Here is a 13,011-nt window from a genome sequence, read left to right on the forward strand (position 1 = left end):
CTCTTAAAATAGTAAAATACAGTAGATAGGAAACTTGTGCCAGAATGCTTCGACTCTAAATTGACCGTTTTTTGCCCTTGAATACCAAAAATGTCATATGAAAGTTGGGTTTTTAGTCATTTCCACCCAAAGTTCGTTGTGAAATAAATAAAGGCATATCTATCACATAATTTGAATTTTGAGGTGGCAATCTTGTGATTCTCTTGGCCTAAGATGAAGGTCTAAATGACGAGAAAACCAAATTTTAATTTACCATATTCAAATAATAAAGGATAAAACGTGTCCTCTTTTCTATTTTGGCATACATTTCGACCTTTTTAACATTAAAAAGATGCATGTATGCAACTCTCTCTCTCTCTCTCTCTAAATCTCCCTCTTTCTATATATATATATATATATATATATATATATATATATATATATATATATATATATATATATATATGTTCTTTTTTCTTCTTCTCTCTCTCTTTCTATATATGGTGTTTTATTTTTCTTGGTTGTATGGAGATTTGCAAGATATGGTAGCCGGATTTTGCGTGAGGTATATGGTTTTCTTTTACTCTCGTTTTCCTTTTTTTATTGTTTGGGTCCATGAGTTTTTTTTGAAAAGGAGGGTCCATGAGTTTTTATTAAGAGAATTTATATGATGGGTGGCCGTCTCTTTTATTAGTATTAAAATAGATCTCTTTCTCCCGTCTTATATTTTGTGATTTGTTCGGTATCCTTGCCAGAGTTTCTACTCTGTGTGCTTCGAGGAGATATGATGGGCACGAATTTCCCATACGAGGTATACTTTCTCTTTATTTTCTTACCATTATTCACACCTTTCTTTTTATTTTTAATGTTCTTAAGCATTTTTTGTGTGTCTATTTTGGTTTGAGCGTTTGAAACGTGACTTCTAAAACGCCAAGAGAAAGAAAAGATTAAGCCGAGGTTTTTTTCTTTTCTTGAATCTTGGATGGATGACTAGTAAGAGATTTCTATCGATATAAGTGTTCATTTCATTTCTTCATCGTTAGGGATTGGTTAGATTTTTAAGGAATGAGTAGTAGATAAAGGTGTCAATGGACACACAAGACCCGATGGATCCAAAGGTTCCAAACATTGATGGACAAGATTTAGGGCACAACAATTGGATCAAACCGTGTCCATTGGATCCATATCCTAAGGTCAGAAATTAAGTGTTTTAGTTCATCGCTTCATCGTGGAAGAAGGAAAGAAGTTTGGGATTGGAAAGATTTGAATAAGGAGTCGTAGAGCTATGGGTAAGTTCCAATGGATCTAAAAGATCCAAACATTAATGGACATGATTTGGGCACAAGAACTGGATCCGAACCGTGTCCATTGGATCCATATCCTAAGGTCTGAAATTATTTCAGGTTGTGACCTAGATGTAGCTACAAAAACGATGCAACATCCTAGATTGGAATTGAGAATGGAGGGTGCCATTGCACGAAAATACCTTCATACTTTCATTCATTTATGTTTATTCGAATGTTTCACCACTTATTCGAGGTAAAAAGGGATGGCAACGTAACCGCAGAAGAGAAAGGGAATGGCCGATTTAGTTAAAAGGCATTCATAGGTTGTATCTTCTTATGGCATACACCTGTGAGAAATTGCTTGCATCTGCCCTTGCTTGGTCCCTTGAACAAGTCTCGAAGTATTCTCTTACGTGAGAGGAGAGGGGATGGGGATTGTGTGTGTGTTTGGGGGGGGGGGGGGGGGTTAACATTTAAAACCTATTCGAAAATGACAAATAATATTTCATTTTCTTGGGTTTTGTTTTGATGATTATTTTCCTCTCTCCCTTGAGATTCTTTCACCATCCCTCCCTAAAGTCTAGTTCTAACTGCGTACAATGTAATTATTCCTCTTTTAGTGACAACTCGGTCGGTTTGACTCGACACAATTTCAATGCAGAGGCTCACCTTTCAGCAGATTTTTTCTAATTCATTTGAGGTGGCTGTTCTCTCATACAAAACTCAGCCGTGAAATGTCTTTCTTGAAATTCCCTAGCAAATCCCCTATGATGTACAACCATACTTTAGTGGATTGTCTAGGCAATTTCGCAAAAAGCCATTCTGATGCTCACTTTTGCAGCAGAGAAGAGCCACCCCAGATGAATTAAATATGAATAAGACAAATCTGCTAAAATTTGTCTGTTATCTGCTTCAAAAGTTAGCCAAAATGGTCTTTTGCTAATTTGTCTACACAATCCCATTTAAGATATAGTATATACAATTCGAAAAAATCTATTGCATGTTATTCATGTCTTAGATTAAGGGAAATGATTTCAGCACAACCATGTTTTGATACATGCGCGGTCTAGCTTATCGTTTAGTATTTAATTGGCTTGTAAGTGCTTTTTGGGAATCATAATAACCTTGTTACAACTCTAAATACTAAAAGACAAGCTAGGTGCACGAATGTATCAAAACATGTTTGTGCTGAAATCATTTCCCTAGATTAAATGTTGTAGAAATTTTTGTTGGTATTTTAATACAAAAATGAAATCTTTTGGTATTTTAATACAAAAGGTGGTATTTACATGTATTTCTAAAAGCTTGCTTTATTTACAAATCTACCGTCTTGCTTTTGAAACGTGAGATTTTACTCTTCCCACCAAAAGTGAATAGACCCACATTGGAAAGTGGAGGAAAGGTGCTTTCTAATGAGAGGATGAAGAAGGGGGCCTATGTGCATGAGCCACCAAGTGGACCTATTGGGCTTTTGGCTATACCAAACGCGTCGCTTGGCCCTGTCATGCCTAGCCGGCCGCACGTGTGATCCAAAGCCTTTTCCCTTCCCCTTAAATTTATTTTTATTACTATTCGTCTAAAAGAAAAACGCCGCCGTTACTGGGTAAATACCTCTGCAGTTCTTGCAGTTTATTGGGCACATTTTTCCCACCTACATCAAAATATCTTCACCATTATTTTGTGTTGTGTGACCATTCATGTGTAACGCATGCGAAACGATCTAGTGGGTGTTTTGAAGGGGTGTCTCATGTTTAACAGATGTTTTTAGATTATAAAACCAGAGACTCCTTTGTGTTTTTCACAACCTATAGAAAAACAAACAAAAGCCTTTCTATTCTCAATTTGATCTCTGTTATTCCTTTCAACTTTCAGTCCTTTCGTTATCTTCCTCCTCTTTTATACTTTACTTATTTTTATGGGCAATTGAAGTGTTTGTGTGGTTCGAATCTCTTCGAACATGCAGTTCTTATTGATAGATGGTGCGTCAGGCAGTTGTATTCTGGGGTAATTGTGTTCAGAAATCTGCTGCACTAGAATGAGTTTCCGCAGAGATGCAAATTCACCTCAAAGAGAGAGGCATAGCCCGTTCCTCATCTCGCTGCATCGAAAAGGTTTCCTTAACATCATCTATTTTCACCTCCATTCTTCCAAATTTAAAAAGGGTCTTTGGAAAAAATACCTTTGGCAACCATCAAATTGTATAATGCTTCCACAAAACTTTAGAGAGTTGTTAGGAAAATACATTTATGTAAGGAAGCTTCCTAACAGCCTTGAAAAAATATCATTATCTTTTTTACTAAAATGACAAATATATCTAGACCTTGAATCGTTGCAAATGACACCTCATTTTTTATAGAGGTTTTTTCCCAAACCATTGAAAATGGTTACAGCAGGGTAAAGCCATCTTGAAGATTATGAGGGCTTACATGCAATTTTGAAGTTTGAAGAGGTTTCATTACGATTCATTGTCTTCATAGAAAGTCCTTTTTAAAAAAACCTCAGCACCCAATCAGAACCATACATGTCGTGCATGCGGACAAAATTAGACCAAGGGCAATGTGGTAATTTCATGCCTCTTGTGGAAGGCCTAGGAAACCTAAGCGTAAACCTGCGGCTCCAAAACACAGCCATCAGAGATAAACTTGGAAAGCACTTGGAAAGTCTGATTTCCAGGCAATCCATTCAATTAGGAATGTCCCACGAGCCAACTTTGGAAACATGGATTTTCAGAAAACCCATCCAATCAAGAAAGTCCCATTAGGCAACTTGGGGAACTCAGATTTCCATGAAACCCAGCCAATCATGAAAGTCCCAAGAGGCAACTTTGGAAACTTTGATTTTCAAGAAACCCAGCTAATTATGAAAGTCCGAGGAGGCAACTTTTCCAGTTGGTCCGGACTGTTCTATAAAAGGAGGACTAGGGCTCAAAGGCACAAAACTATTCATTGCTTTTGCTAAGCCCCTAGAAAGATCAACCTTCATATCTTTTGCCTTTGCCGACTCAAGCATCGGAGAGCCAAGAGCCACCTTGGAGTCTAAATGCCAGGTGGTTTTCTGACGATCATTCGTGCGCGCAAGTTTTTTTCTTCTTTAAAATTTTAGCTCAGTTTTTCAGAATAATCTTCTTTAACCAGGCTTTATTTTAAAATTTTTCTGTTCTGTTTATAAACCATGGCGTCCTGTAAATAGAAATTCCATATATACAAATTCCAATTATCAATCGTTTCTGCTCAGTGTAATTTTTCTATCATAAATGTCTTACAATCATTTTCTTCCCCCGCTTTTTTTTTTTTACAGAAATAGAGAATAAGGGTTTCTCCCTTTTTCCTACACTTAATACATCTATTGAGTCACTCAAGCTTCAAAAAATGGAGGACACCATTCAAAACAAAAAGATGGTGAAAGGTTGGTCTGAGCTTCCAAAGGAACTCTTACAAATGATATTGCCATGCCTTTCTTTCCTAGATCACCTTCGATTCCGTGCAGTTTGCTCAAGGTGGCGCTCGTCTCTCCCAAAATGCCCTTCGTCCCAAAACCGAGACACAAATCCAATGCCATGGCTACTCCTCTTTTACGAGACTTTGTTCTCTAACAAAGAAACCAAACATGCCCTTTTCAACCCATCAACAAGAGAATTATACCAAGCCAAGTTCCCCAAATTGATCAGCTCAGCAAAATGCCTCTCTTCACGTCATGGGTGGCTACTACTATTAGCTCGAGTGAATTCTTCTCTTTTCTTCTACAATACCTTCACCGGAGCGAAAATTGACCTCCCTTACCTAGAAGGTTATATGGACGCAGCCTCGTTTATTAACCCTCCCACATCCCCGAATTGCAGAATTACTGCCATTTGCGATTGTGGCGAATGCTTCAATCCAAACGTAATCGTAATTAACGTGTGCCGATTTGAGCAGAAAACATGGACTAGTTACACATTTCATGGTATGAGATTCGGCATGGTTCAGGATGCGATTTTCTGTGGGGAGATCTTCTATTGCATGGACTCATTCGGACGTTTAGGAGCGTTCAGTGTCGAAAATGGTTCTTGGAATATCATATGTTCTTCCAAGTGCCAAACTATTTGTGACTCTTACTTGGTAGAATATGGTGGAGAGCTATTTGCCGGAGTTGGGGCTCGCTATGGCATTTTCCGGTGTCTCTACAAGTTTGCTCAGGCGAATTGGGTCGAGGTGAAGGAACTACAAAATGAAGTGTGGTTGTTTCTCGGCCCAAATGGATCTAATGTTACATTGAATTCTTGGAATGGGATGGACAAGAGGATTTATGTAGGAGGATTTCAGCCCAACTGCATGTGTTGCTCGTATGGTTATCGTAATGAGGAGAAGGACGTAGTTTTGGCTCGTCCTGAATTCGGACTCTTCTGCACCCCGACATGGATTGAACCCACGTGGGTTGGAACCTCACCAAACCTAAAATGGGGTCATTGAGGTTATGGGATGTCAGTGGCTGAGAAATGAATAACCCGAATCCGGAAGGTAATTTTGGATCCGATTAGCATGCAGGTCCGGGCCAGCCTCATGGGTTTGATAATTGGGTTACCTGGTATTGGGTGTTGAATATTGCTTACCTTTCGTGCTAGTTGGTAATTTGTTAAGGGTTACCTTTTTCTTTGGATTTTCTCTTTGGATAGCTCAAATAGTGAATACTATTTACAAATTAGATTATTTTTAATTAATTAATTAATCCTTTTTTAGTAGGGACACTAAGGCCACTTTGTAAGCCTAATACTAAGACAAATATAAAACAGTGAGATTATTTCACCTCCATTGTGACTGGCAATCATGAAGCTATGAGACTATTTCACCTCCATCCTGACTGAGGCCCTGTTAATTTTAGAATTTGAGCCAAGAGCTCACAATTGGCTGTCACAATCTGAAACGAATATGGCCCAAGTGTATTGCTTAAATCAGCTTCTCACCCTTTTTTTGGTGAAGGAATAAGATTAAAAAAATATGCTTTTAGTGAGATTAATCTTAGCCCTTCACAAAAAATACAAGGCTGATTTTGGGTGTTGCACTTAGTTGCAATAGAGATGAAACAACTTCTGAAATTACTTACAGCCATTATTTGCATATAAGATTTGGGCTTGTTTGGCCTATGTCGTGACTAATTGTGTCTCCCACAAATCACTGTTCCCATTTTTGAAGGGTTGAGATTAAAAAACAAATATTTTAGTGCGTTTATCTACGATTACTAGCAAAATGAGCACTGAGAGAGAGAGAGAGAGAGAGAGAGAGAGAGAGAGAGAGCATTCAAGGTGGCATTGATCAAACATGATAAAAGAAAGGGAAATGTTATTGGCACTTCTGTATTTTGATGAGGGCACTCCTCACTTTATTAAAAGTACAGTATGGCCCGCACCATAGGATGATCCAAACCGTCCATTGGATGGGCCACAGTCTAAATAGTTTGTGCCGCAAAAATCATTTCCATAGGTTGATCCTAACCCTCTGATCTGAATGTTAGAGGGTTGATCCTAACCCTCTATAGATTGGAGGGTTACAATCAACCTATGGAAATAATTTTTAGGGCACAAACTATTTAGGTTGTGGCCCATCTAATGGACGGTTTGAATCATTTTATGGTGCCCGCCGTACCGTACTTTAATAAAGTGAGGAGTGCCCTCATCAAAATGCAGTAGTGCTGATAACATTTCCCTAAAAGAAAGTACTTTATCGGATAATCATAGACCTTTGATCAAGCACGATGACAGAACATACTTTAAGATCTCTTCAAGCCGTGGTTGTTTAAGTCCTTGATCTTGCAAATGGGCCCACTGGATCACTGACCCTTCCAATGAACGGTTCTGACCACCAAGCACATGTCCCACGTGTTCATTGATCATTTTCATTCATAGATCTTCTCGCCTCTCTCTAGTCTTGCGAGGGTTACACGTGTATCTCGATTTGAAATTAAAGTCGTCCTTATCCAGTTATTTCCTGCTTTTTAGGCCGATTTTAGTTTCCAAGATTCTAACTATAACATGTCCCTTCTATTACAATATCCACCCCTTATTTTTCAAAATGGACTCTACCGCCCATACCAAAGGATGATCCAAACCGTCCATCTGATGGGCCACAATGTAAATAGGTTGTACCCAAAAATCATTTCCATAGGATGATCCTAGCCCCTCGATGTAGAGAGAAACTCCATATAATCAAACCTCTATAGATCGGACGGTTAGGATCATTCAATGATTTTTAGGTCAGTTGCCCATCAAATGGACGGTTTCGATCATCATATGGGGTGGGCTGTAGTTAGGGGTGTCAACGGATCCACTTCGGGTCGGATCCACCTATGTCACAGTCACGATCCATTCAAATTCCTTATCGGTCGGGTCGGAGTCGGATTGTTCTTCGGATCCTACTTTCCACGTCATGATCACGATCCATTTTAATTCGGACCGTCCATCGGAGTGTCCTATTATGTCCCACTAAGATAAGTAAACAATTAAATTTTTTTTAAAGAGATAGAATGATAGTCCACTATTAGTGTGTCTCTACGCATTTTCTTCAACTAAATTAAAAAATTTATCTATGTTTAATCTATGTGTGTAATAACGCTTGTAAACAATAAAACTAATCAAAATTACAGACACAAATATAATGTATAACTATTATCAAAGAATATGATGCATAAAGAACAAAACCCCTCTCTCTTTTCCTTTGCCAAAGTATGAGTAGGGGTGTCAATGGATCCACTTCGGGTCGGATCCACCTACGTTATAGTCATGATCTATTCAAATTCCTTATCGGTCGGGTCGGAGTCAGATTGTTCTTCGGATCCTACTTTCCACGTCATGATTACGATCCATTTTAATTCGGACCATCCATCGGAGTGTCCTATTATGTCCCACTAAGCTAAGTAAACAAATTTTTTTTTTAAAAAGAGTTAGAATGACAGTCCACTATTAGTGTGTCTCTATGCATTTTCTTCAACTGAATTAAAAATTTATCTATGTGAATAATAATAATTCTTGTAAACAATAAAATTAATCAAAATTACATACACAAATATAATGTATAACTATTATCAACGAATAAATTACCCTAAAACCCCTCTCTCTTTTCCTTTGTAAAAGTATGAAATGAAATGAGCGAAATCGCATTCCCATCCGATTCATTAAGTGATAAGAGAGGTTTTGACCAAAGTACCATTCATAGAACGGTTAGTATTAACAAAATTTGGAGGGTATTTTGGCAAAATATTTCGGATCGTGACTATCCAATGGGCATCTGTGGCGTGCCCATACACAATCCGAAATTTTTTGGATCTCAGATTTGAAGATCCGAAATATGCCCATGGATCCTATTCATAAGTTTAGATCCCATTCATTAACGTTCGGATTCGGACGATCCATCAGACCTTCTAGATCCATTGACACCCCTAAGTATGAGATGAAACGACTGAAATGAGTGAAATCGCACTCTCATCCGATTCATTAAGTGATAAGAGAGGTTTAGACCAAAATACCCTTCATAGAATGGTTAGGATTAACAAAATTTGGAGGGTATTTTTGTAAACCATTTCGGATCGTGACTATCCAATGGGCATCTGTGGATGCCCATACACAATCTAAAATTTTTCGGATTCCAGATTTGATGATCCGAAATATGCCCATGGATCTTATTTATGTGTTTAGATCCCGTTCATTCACGTTTGGATTCGGACGATCCATCGGACTGTCTGGATCCATTGACACCCGTAGCTGTAGTCCGTTTTGAAAAATAGGGGGTGAATATTGTAATAGAAGGGGGTGATAAATGAATTTATCACCGCCCTGAAATGATTACGATATCTTTCCTTTTTCTATCTTCTTAGCATATATTTGGAAGTATTGAATTGGAAAGAAAAAGGAAGGTTAAGAGAAGAAACCCTGCAAGAAGTATAATGGCTTCGATCCCGTGTGCTATCTATCTTTACTTTCCATCCACCACTGTTCCTTCTTCTTCATCTTCGTGGAAGCTCAAAACCCCTTTTATGGGGATTATGAAGAGCCTGGGTTGGTTCAAGGCTCGGAGAATCGGAATGAAAATAGTTCCGAGTTCTGGTTCCCGAGTTAAATGCTGGTTTCGATTTGGAAAGAATGGAGTCAATGCGGAAGGAGCCGGGATTTATGGTAGTCAGACTCGTGATGATTTTGATCGGGACGATGTTGAGCAGGTTCTTTTTCTTTTATTTCTTCTTCTTTGTTCTTGTTTTCTTCATTTACTTTTGGATTTTTTTTTTCTTTTTTGTTATTTTTAACATGTGGGTTTTGTTCATTGAAGGTTTTTGTAAACTGGGTTGTCAGGAAAATGTGGGTTATGTGTTATGTGCATGTTAGTGGTGTTAGTTGTGTGTAGTTACTAGTAGTGCTATGTAATGTGGGTAGTGGTGTGTGGTTATTAAGTAGTGGTGTTGATGTCATGCGAGTAGTGGTAGTCAGTTTGGGTGGTTTTGTTAGTAGTGGTTGCATTATGCATGTGCCAAGTGGCATATATTTGTATTTAAAATGTTATCATCTAATGAAATGAGGAAGAAGATAATTTTACGGCAAAAGAAACTTTGTAGGAGAGTCATGGTTCCTCTCTAATCGAGCCATTAGGAGGTCCGGTTGCCTCGAATCAACCTCTCTCCCCCTAATTTCTATTTTCTTTTTGTTTATTTCTGTTACGGCCAATCAGGCACGTAACATTATGATATTGGGAAATCAGGGGTCTGAGATTTGAAGTTATCTGAAGATGGGTTGGTAAAGAAAAGAATGAGACATTTTTTGTTTGCTCTGAATGAAGGGTTTTGATTTTGGCGAATCAGGAAAGTGAGATGTGGGTTATAATAAATTAGGAATTTTGGGCTTATTAAGAAAAATGGATAATCAGAACGGTTGAGATTTTGGGTTGTCAGATATGTAGACTTCTGGTAAATGAATTAGGGCTTGAGGTTCAATATGCTGATTTTGTGGAGGTTTTATTTAAGTAAAATTCTGTTCAATTATTGGAAATTTTCCTATGGTAAGTTTTGGTGGTATTCATTCAAATGTCTAGTCAATGTCTCGAGTAGTTTGGATCTGTCTAAATTCTTGAAAACTTCTGTTGTATCATTGTTGGATTTTATAAGTAAAATTTAGCTTATCAGAATTCTCCATCTCTGAGTTTTTGAATCTAAATATGCGCACTATGAATCTAAACAGCGTAGTCAACCAACTTAGGAACAGATACATTCACTTTGAAGGTCCATGGGCTAACATTTCTAGAATGAACTAATAAGGAACAGTTTATGAAGGGTTGGTTGCTTTATTCATGTCCTCCGTGTGGCGGAGTGCCTAGGAAATCCAATAGATAGACAACAATAAAGATACCTAGTAGGTTATCTTGAATAAGATTGGCGGATTACTACAGCAAAGTCCCACTTGCTTTCCTTGGTACAATGTACATCAATTCTCTGAGCCACTCTACTCGTGCCCATATTAGTATTCTCACAGTGATAGAATTTTATCAACATTGATGCTAAACTGGTTTAGGAATTACAACAATTCCTTCATTTGGTGGAGTTGAACATTTTATAGTCTCTGTATGTTGCAGGGAGATGACTGAAGCATATAATAGTGTAACACAAGAATATAACATATTGACAACAAGTTGAAGTTATATATGTTCCTCTGTTTAATGTGCCTGAGTTAGGTGAATGAGGAAAATATTTTCTAATAAATAATACTCACCTATCATTCCAAAAAAGAAAAAAAAACTGCTTTTTGTATGTCATTGCTAAACTTGAAACCGTAGCTAGGGTAAAGTTACAAAGTTGACATATTTGCGGAGATTCTGGTAAATTTGAAACCATGGCTGCTTGATTTGTTGGTAAATCAGTAGTTCAATACGTGAGGTCTTATATAAATGTAAACTCTTCTGAATTATTTGCTCACTGTAGCAACATTTCAAGAACACTGAGATTTGCAGTAAGTAATCGTTGGTCCATCATATGTGTATAACTGCGGGAACCTTCTTTTTTAAATAAGGCAGCCACTGATTTGTTCTGGAGAAAACCACCTGGTAGTTATGCTTATTTATCATTTTTTTTTTGAAATGGAAGGATAATTTCATTAAGAAAGGAAGAGGGCGGAGATAGACCCCAACAAAAAATACAAGAGAACAATACAACAAAAAATAAAAACAATACAATTCTTAAGGAGGAAGGAAGTCAAACCACTCTAACTCCAACCTCCTAACCCCACTCCTAGCCAAAGAGTACGCCTCTCCATTTGCGGACTCTTTGGCTTATTTATCTTGTTTAAGGACAGAGACTTGCTGAAACTAAGAAGGATAGTCATACTTGTATAAGCTCAAGGTATCAGTATATCAAGTGGAGGCAAAACCAATGCGGGTATATGGTGCTTGTAGAATATGTATTATGTTTAACCATACCCTGTTCTAATTAGTTTTGTTATTGTCTGAACTCCTAACAATTTCCCTATTATCTCCATATAAAGACCATGAAAATCAGTTTGATTAAGCTAAGCGTTGATAGAATGGTGTAAGTTTCCCTAGTGAAAATCACTGCTAAATACGAATCGAATGTAACAGATGGGATACTTGTGTTTGTACCCTTGTCCTCGATTTTGGTGTTGGGAGAGGGGGGAGGGAATATTTTTCTAAGTGAAGAATATAAATGAACAGAAATTGGAATTACCATATCTCATGGGAAAATGACTTCAAAAAGAGTCCAGTTTGATGATGGGAACATTCTCATGGAAGCTAATGTGTTCCTCTTTTGCAGTATTTCAACTATATGGGGATGCTCGCTGTTGAGGGATCATACGATAAGATGGAAACTCTCTTAAAACAGAACATACACCCAGTAGATATCTTGTTGATCATGGCTGCCTCGGAGGGCGACAAACCAAAAATTGAGGAGCTATTGAGAGCTGGAGCAAATTACAGTGTCAAAGATGCCAATGGAAGGACCGCAATTGATAGAGCAGAAAGTGATGATATAAAGGAATTCATCCTTGGGTTTTCTGTTCAGAGTGCATGAGTTTCAGCTTCTATAGTTAGGAATTTTTATTTCTTCTTTTGAGATTAATCTTGTATCATGCAGTTATTGTTGCGTAAAATGTAGCTGAGATTTTCTCGTACATTCCCACTGTAAATACCAAAGTTTCCATTTATTTTGGAAGGGCCAGAATTTCGAAATTGCTGCTTCTTCAGGAATGAAATGCTTTGAGAAAAGGTTTGTGTTTAGTTTATGTTGGCTAAGATGTTTGGAATCCCTTTTACCTTCTAAGCTGGGATGAGGAGCCCATGGCTACAAGCAAATTGTGAAAAAGGACTGCCTAATCGTAGGTTTATGACCCACATGGTCTCTTCGGATTAGATTTGAAGTGTTCTTTGGATTTGTTGGACATGCATGTCCTCATGGATGCCTTGTTGGTGATATTAGCTGAAATCATATGGGTTTAGTTTCATTAGATTTGTTGTTTAAAACTACACAAAATTTATGGTTTTATTCTCCCATTTGATGATGTTGTACTTGGTAATTTAGGCTTTTATTTTAATGGTATGTATTGTTTTGCTTTGTTATAACAGCTCAGGAAATTAACACTCCATATGGGTCATTTCTCTTCACTTGTCCTCAGAGTCTCCAGTGCCTTGGGTGTTTTTTATTTGGTTTAGTGTAAAAAAAACTCTTCTTCATATGTTTGTAAAAGAAATCAAAACAAAACCTGGTTTCTGACACTAAGTGTTGC

At 37.6% G+C, this 13,011-nt stretch overlaps 2 protein-coding genes across 2 annotated transcripts; both read left to right on the forward strand.

Annotated features, from left to right (window-relative positions):
* The first annotated feature begins 4,633 nt into the window (after positions 1 to 4,633).
* Positions 4,634 to 5,713, forward strand: LOC143885859 (F-box/kelch-repeat protein At3g18720-like). Its single transcript, XM_077389908.1, has one exon. It carries the CDS (start codon positions 4,634 to 4,636, stop codon positions 5,711 to 5,713), a length of 1,080 nt encoding a protein of 359 aa, XP_077246023.1.
* A 3,383-nt stretch (positions 5,714 to 9,096) lies between these two features.
* LOC143886144 (protein LHCP TRANSLOCATION DEFECT-like) lies at positions 9,097 to 12,440 on the forward strand. The gene is made up of 2 exons (XM_077390101.1): positions 9,097 to 9,449; positions 12,042 to 12,440. Exons 1-2 carry the CDS (start codon positions 9,177 to 9,179, stop codon positions 12,297 to 12,299), a joined length of 531 nt encoding a protein of 176 aa, XP_077246216.1. The 5' UTR covers positions 9,097 to 9,176; the 3' UTR covers positions 12,300 to 12,440.
* Positions 12,441 to 13,011: the final 571 nt, after the last annotated feature.

The sequence above is a fragment of the Tasmannia lanceolata genome, unplaced genomic scaffold, assembly GCF_043159265.1.
Source record: "Tasmannia lanceolata isolate RefF3 unplaced genomic scaffold, GAP_Taslan_0.1 ptg000011l, whole genome shotgun sequence".
In the NCBI taxonomy this organism is placed as follows: Eukaryota; Viridiplantae; Streptophyta; class Magnoliopsida; order Canellales; family Winteraceae; genus Tasmannia; species Tasmannia lanceolata.

Coding starts and splice junctions, on each gene's coding strand:
- LOC143885859 (XM_077389908.1), top strand. CDS start 4,634: ATGGAGGACACCATTCAAAACAAAAAGATGGTGAAAGGTTGGTCTGAG.
- LOC143886144 (XM_077390101.1), top strand. CDS start 9,177: ATGGCTTCGATCCCGTGTGCTATCTATCTTTACTTTCCATCCACCACT. Junction 9,450..12,041: donor ATCGGGACGATGTTGAGCAG/GTTCTTTTTCTT, acceptor CCTCTTTTGCAG/TATTTCAACTATATGGGGAT.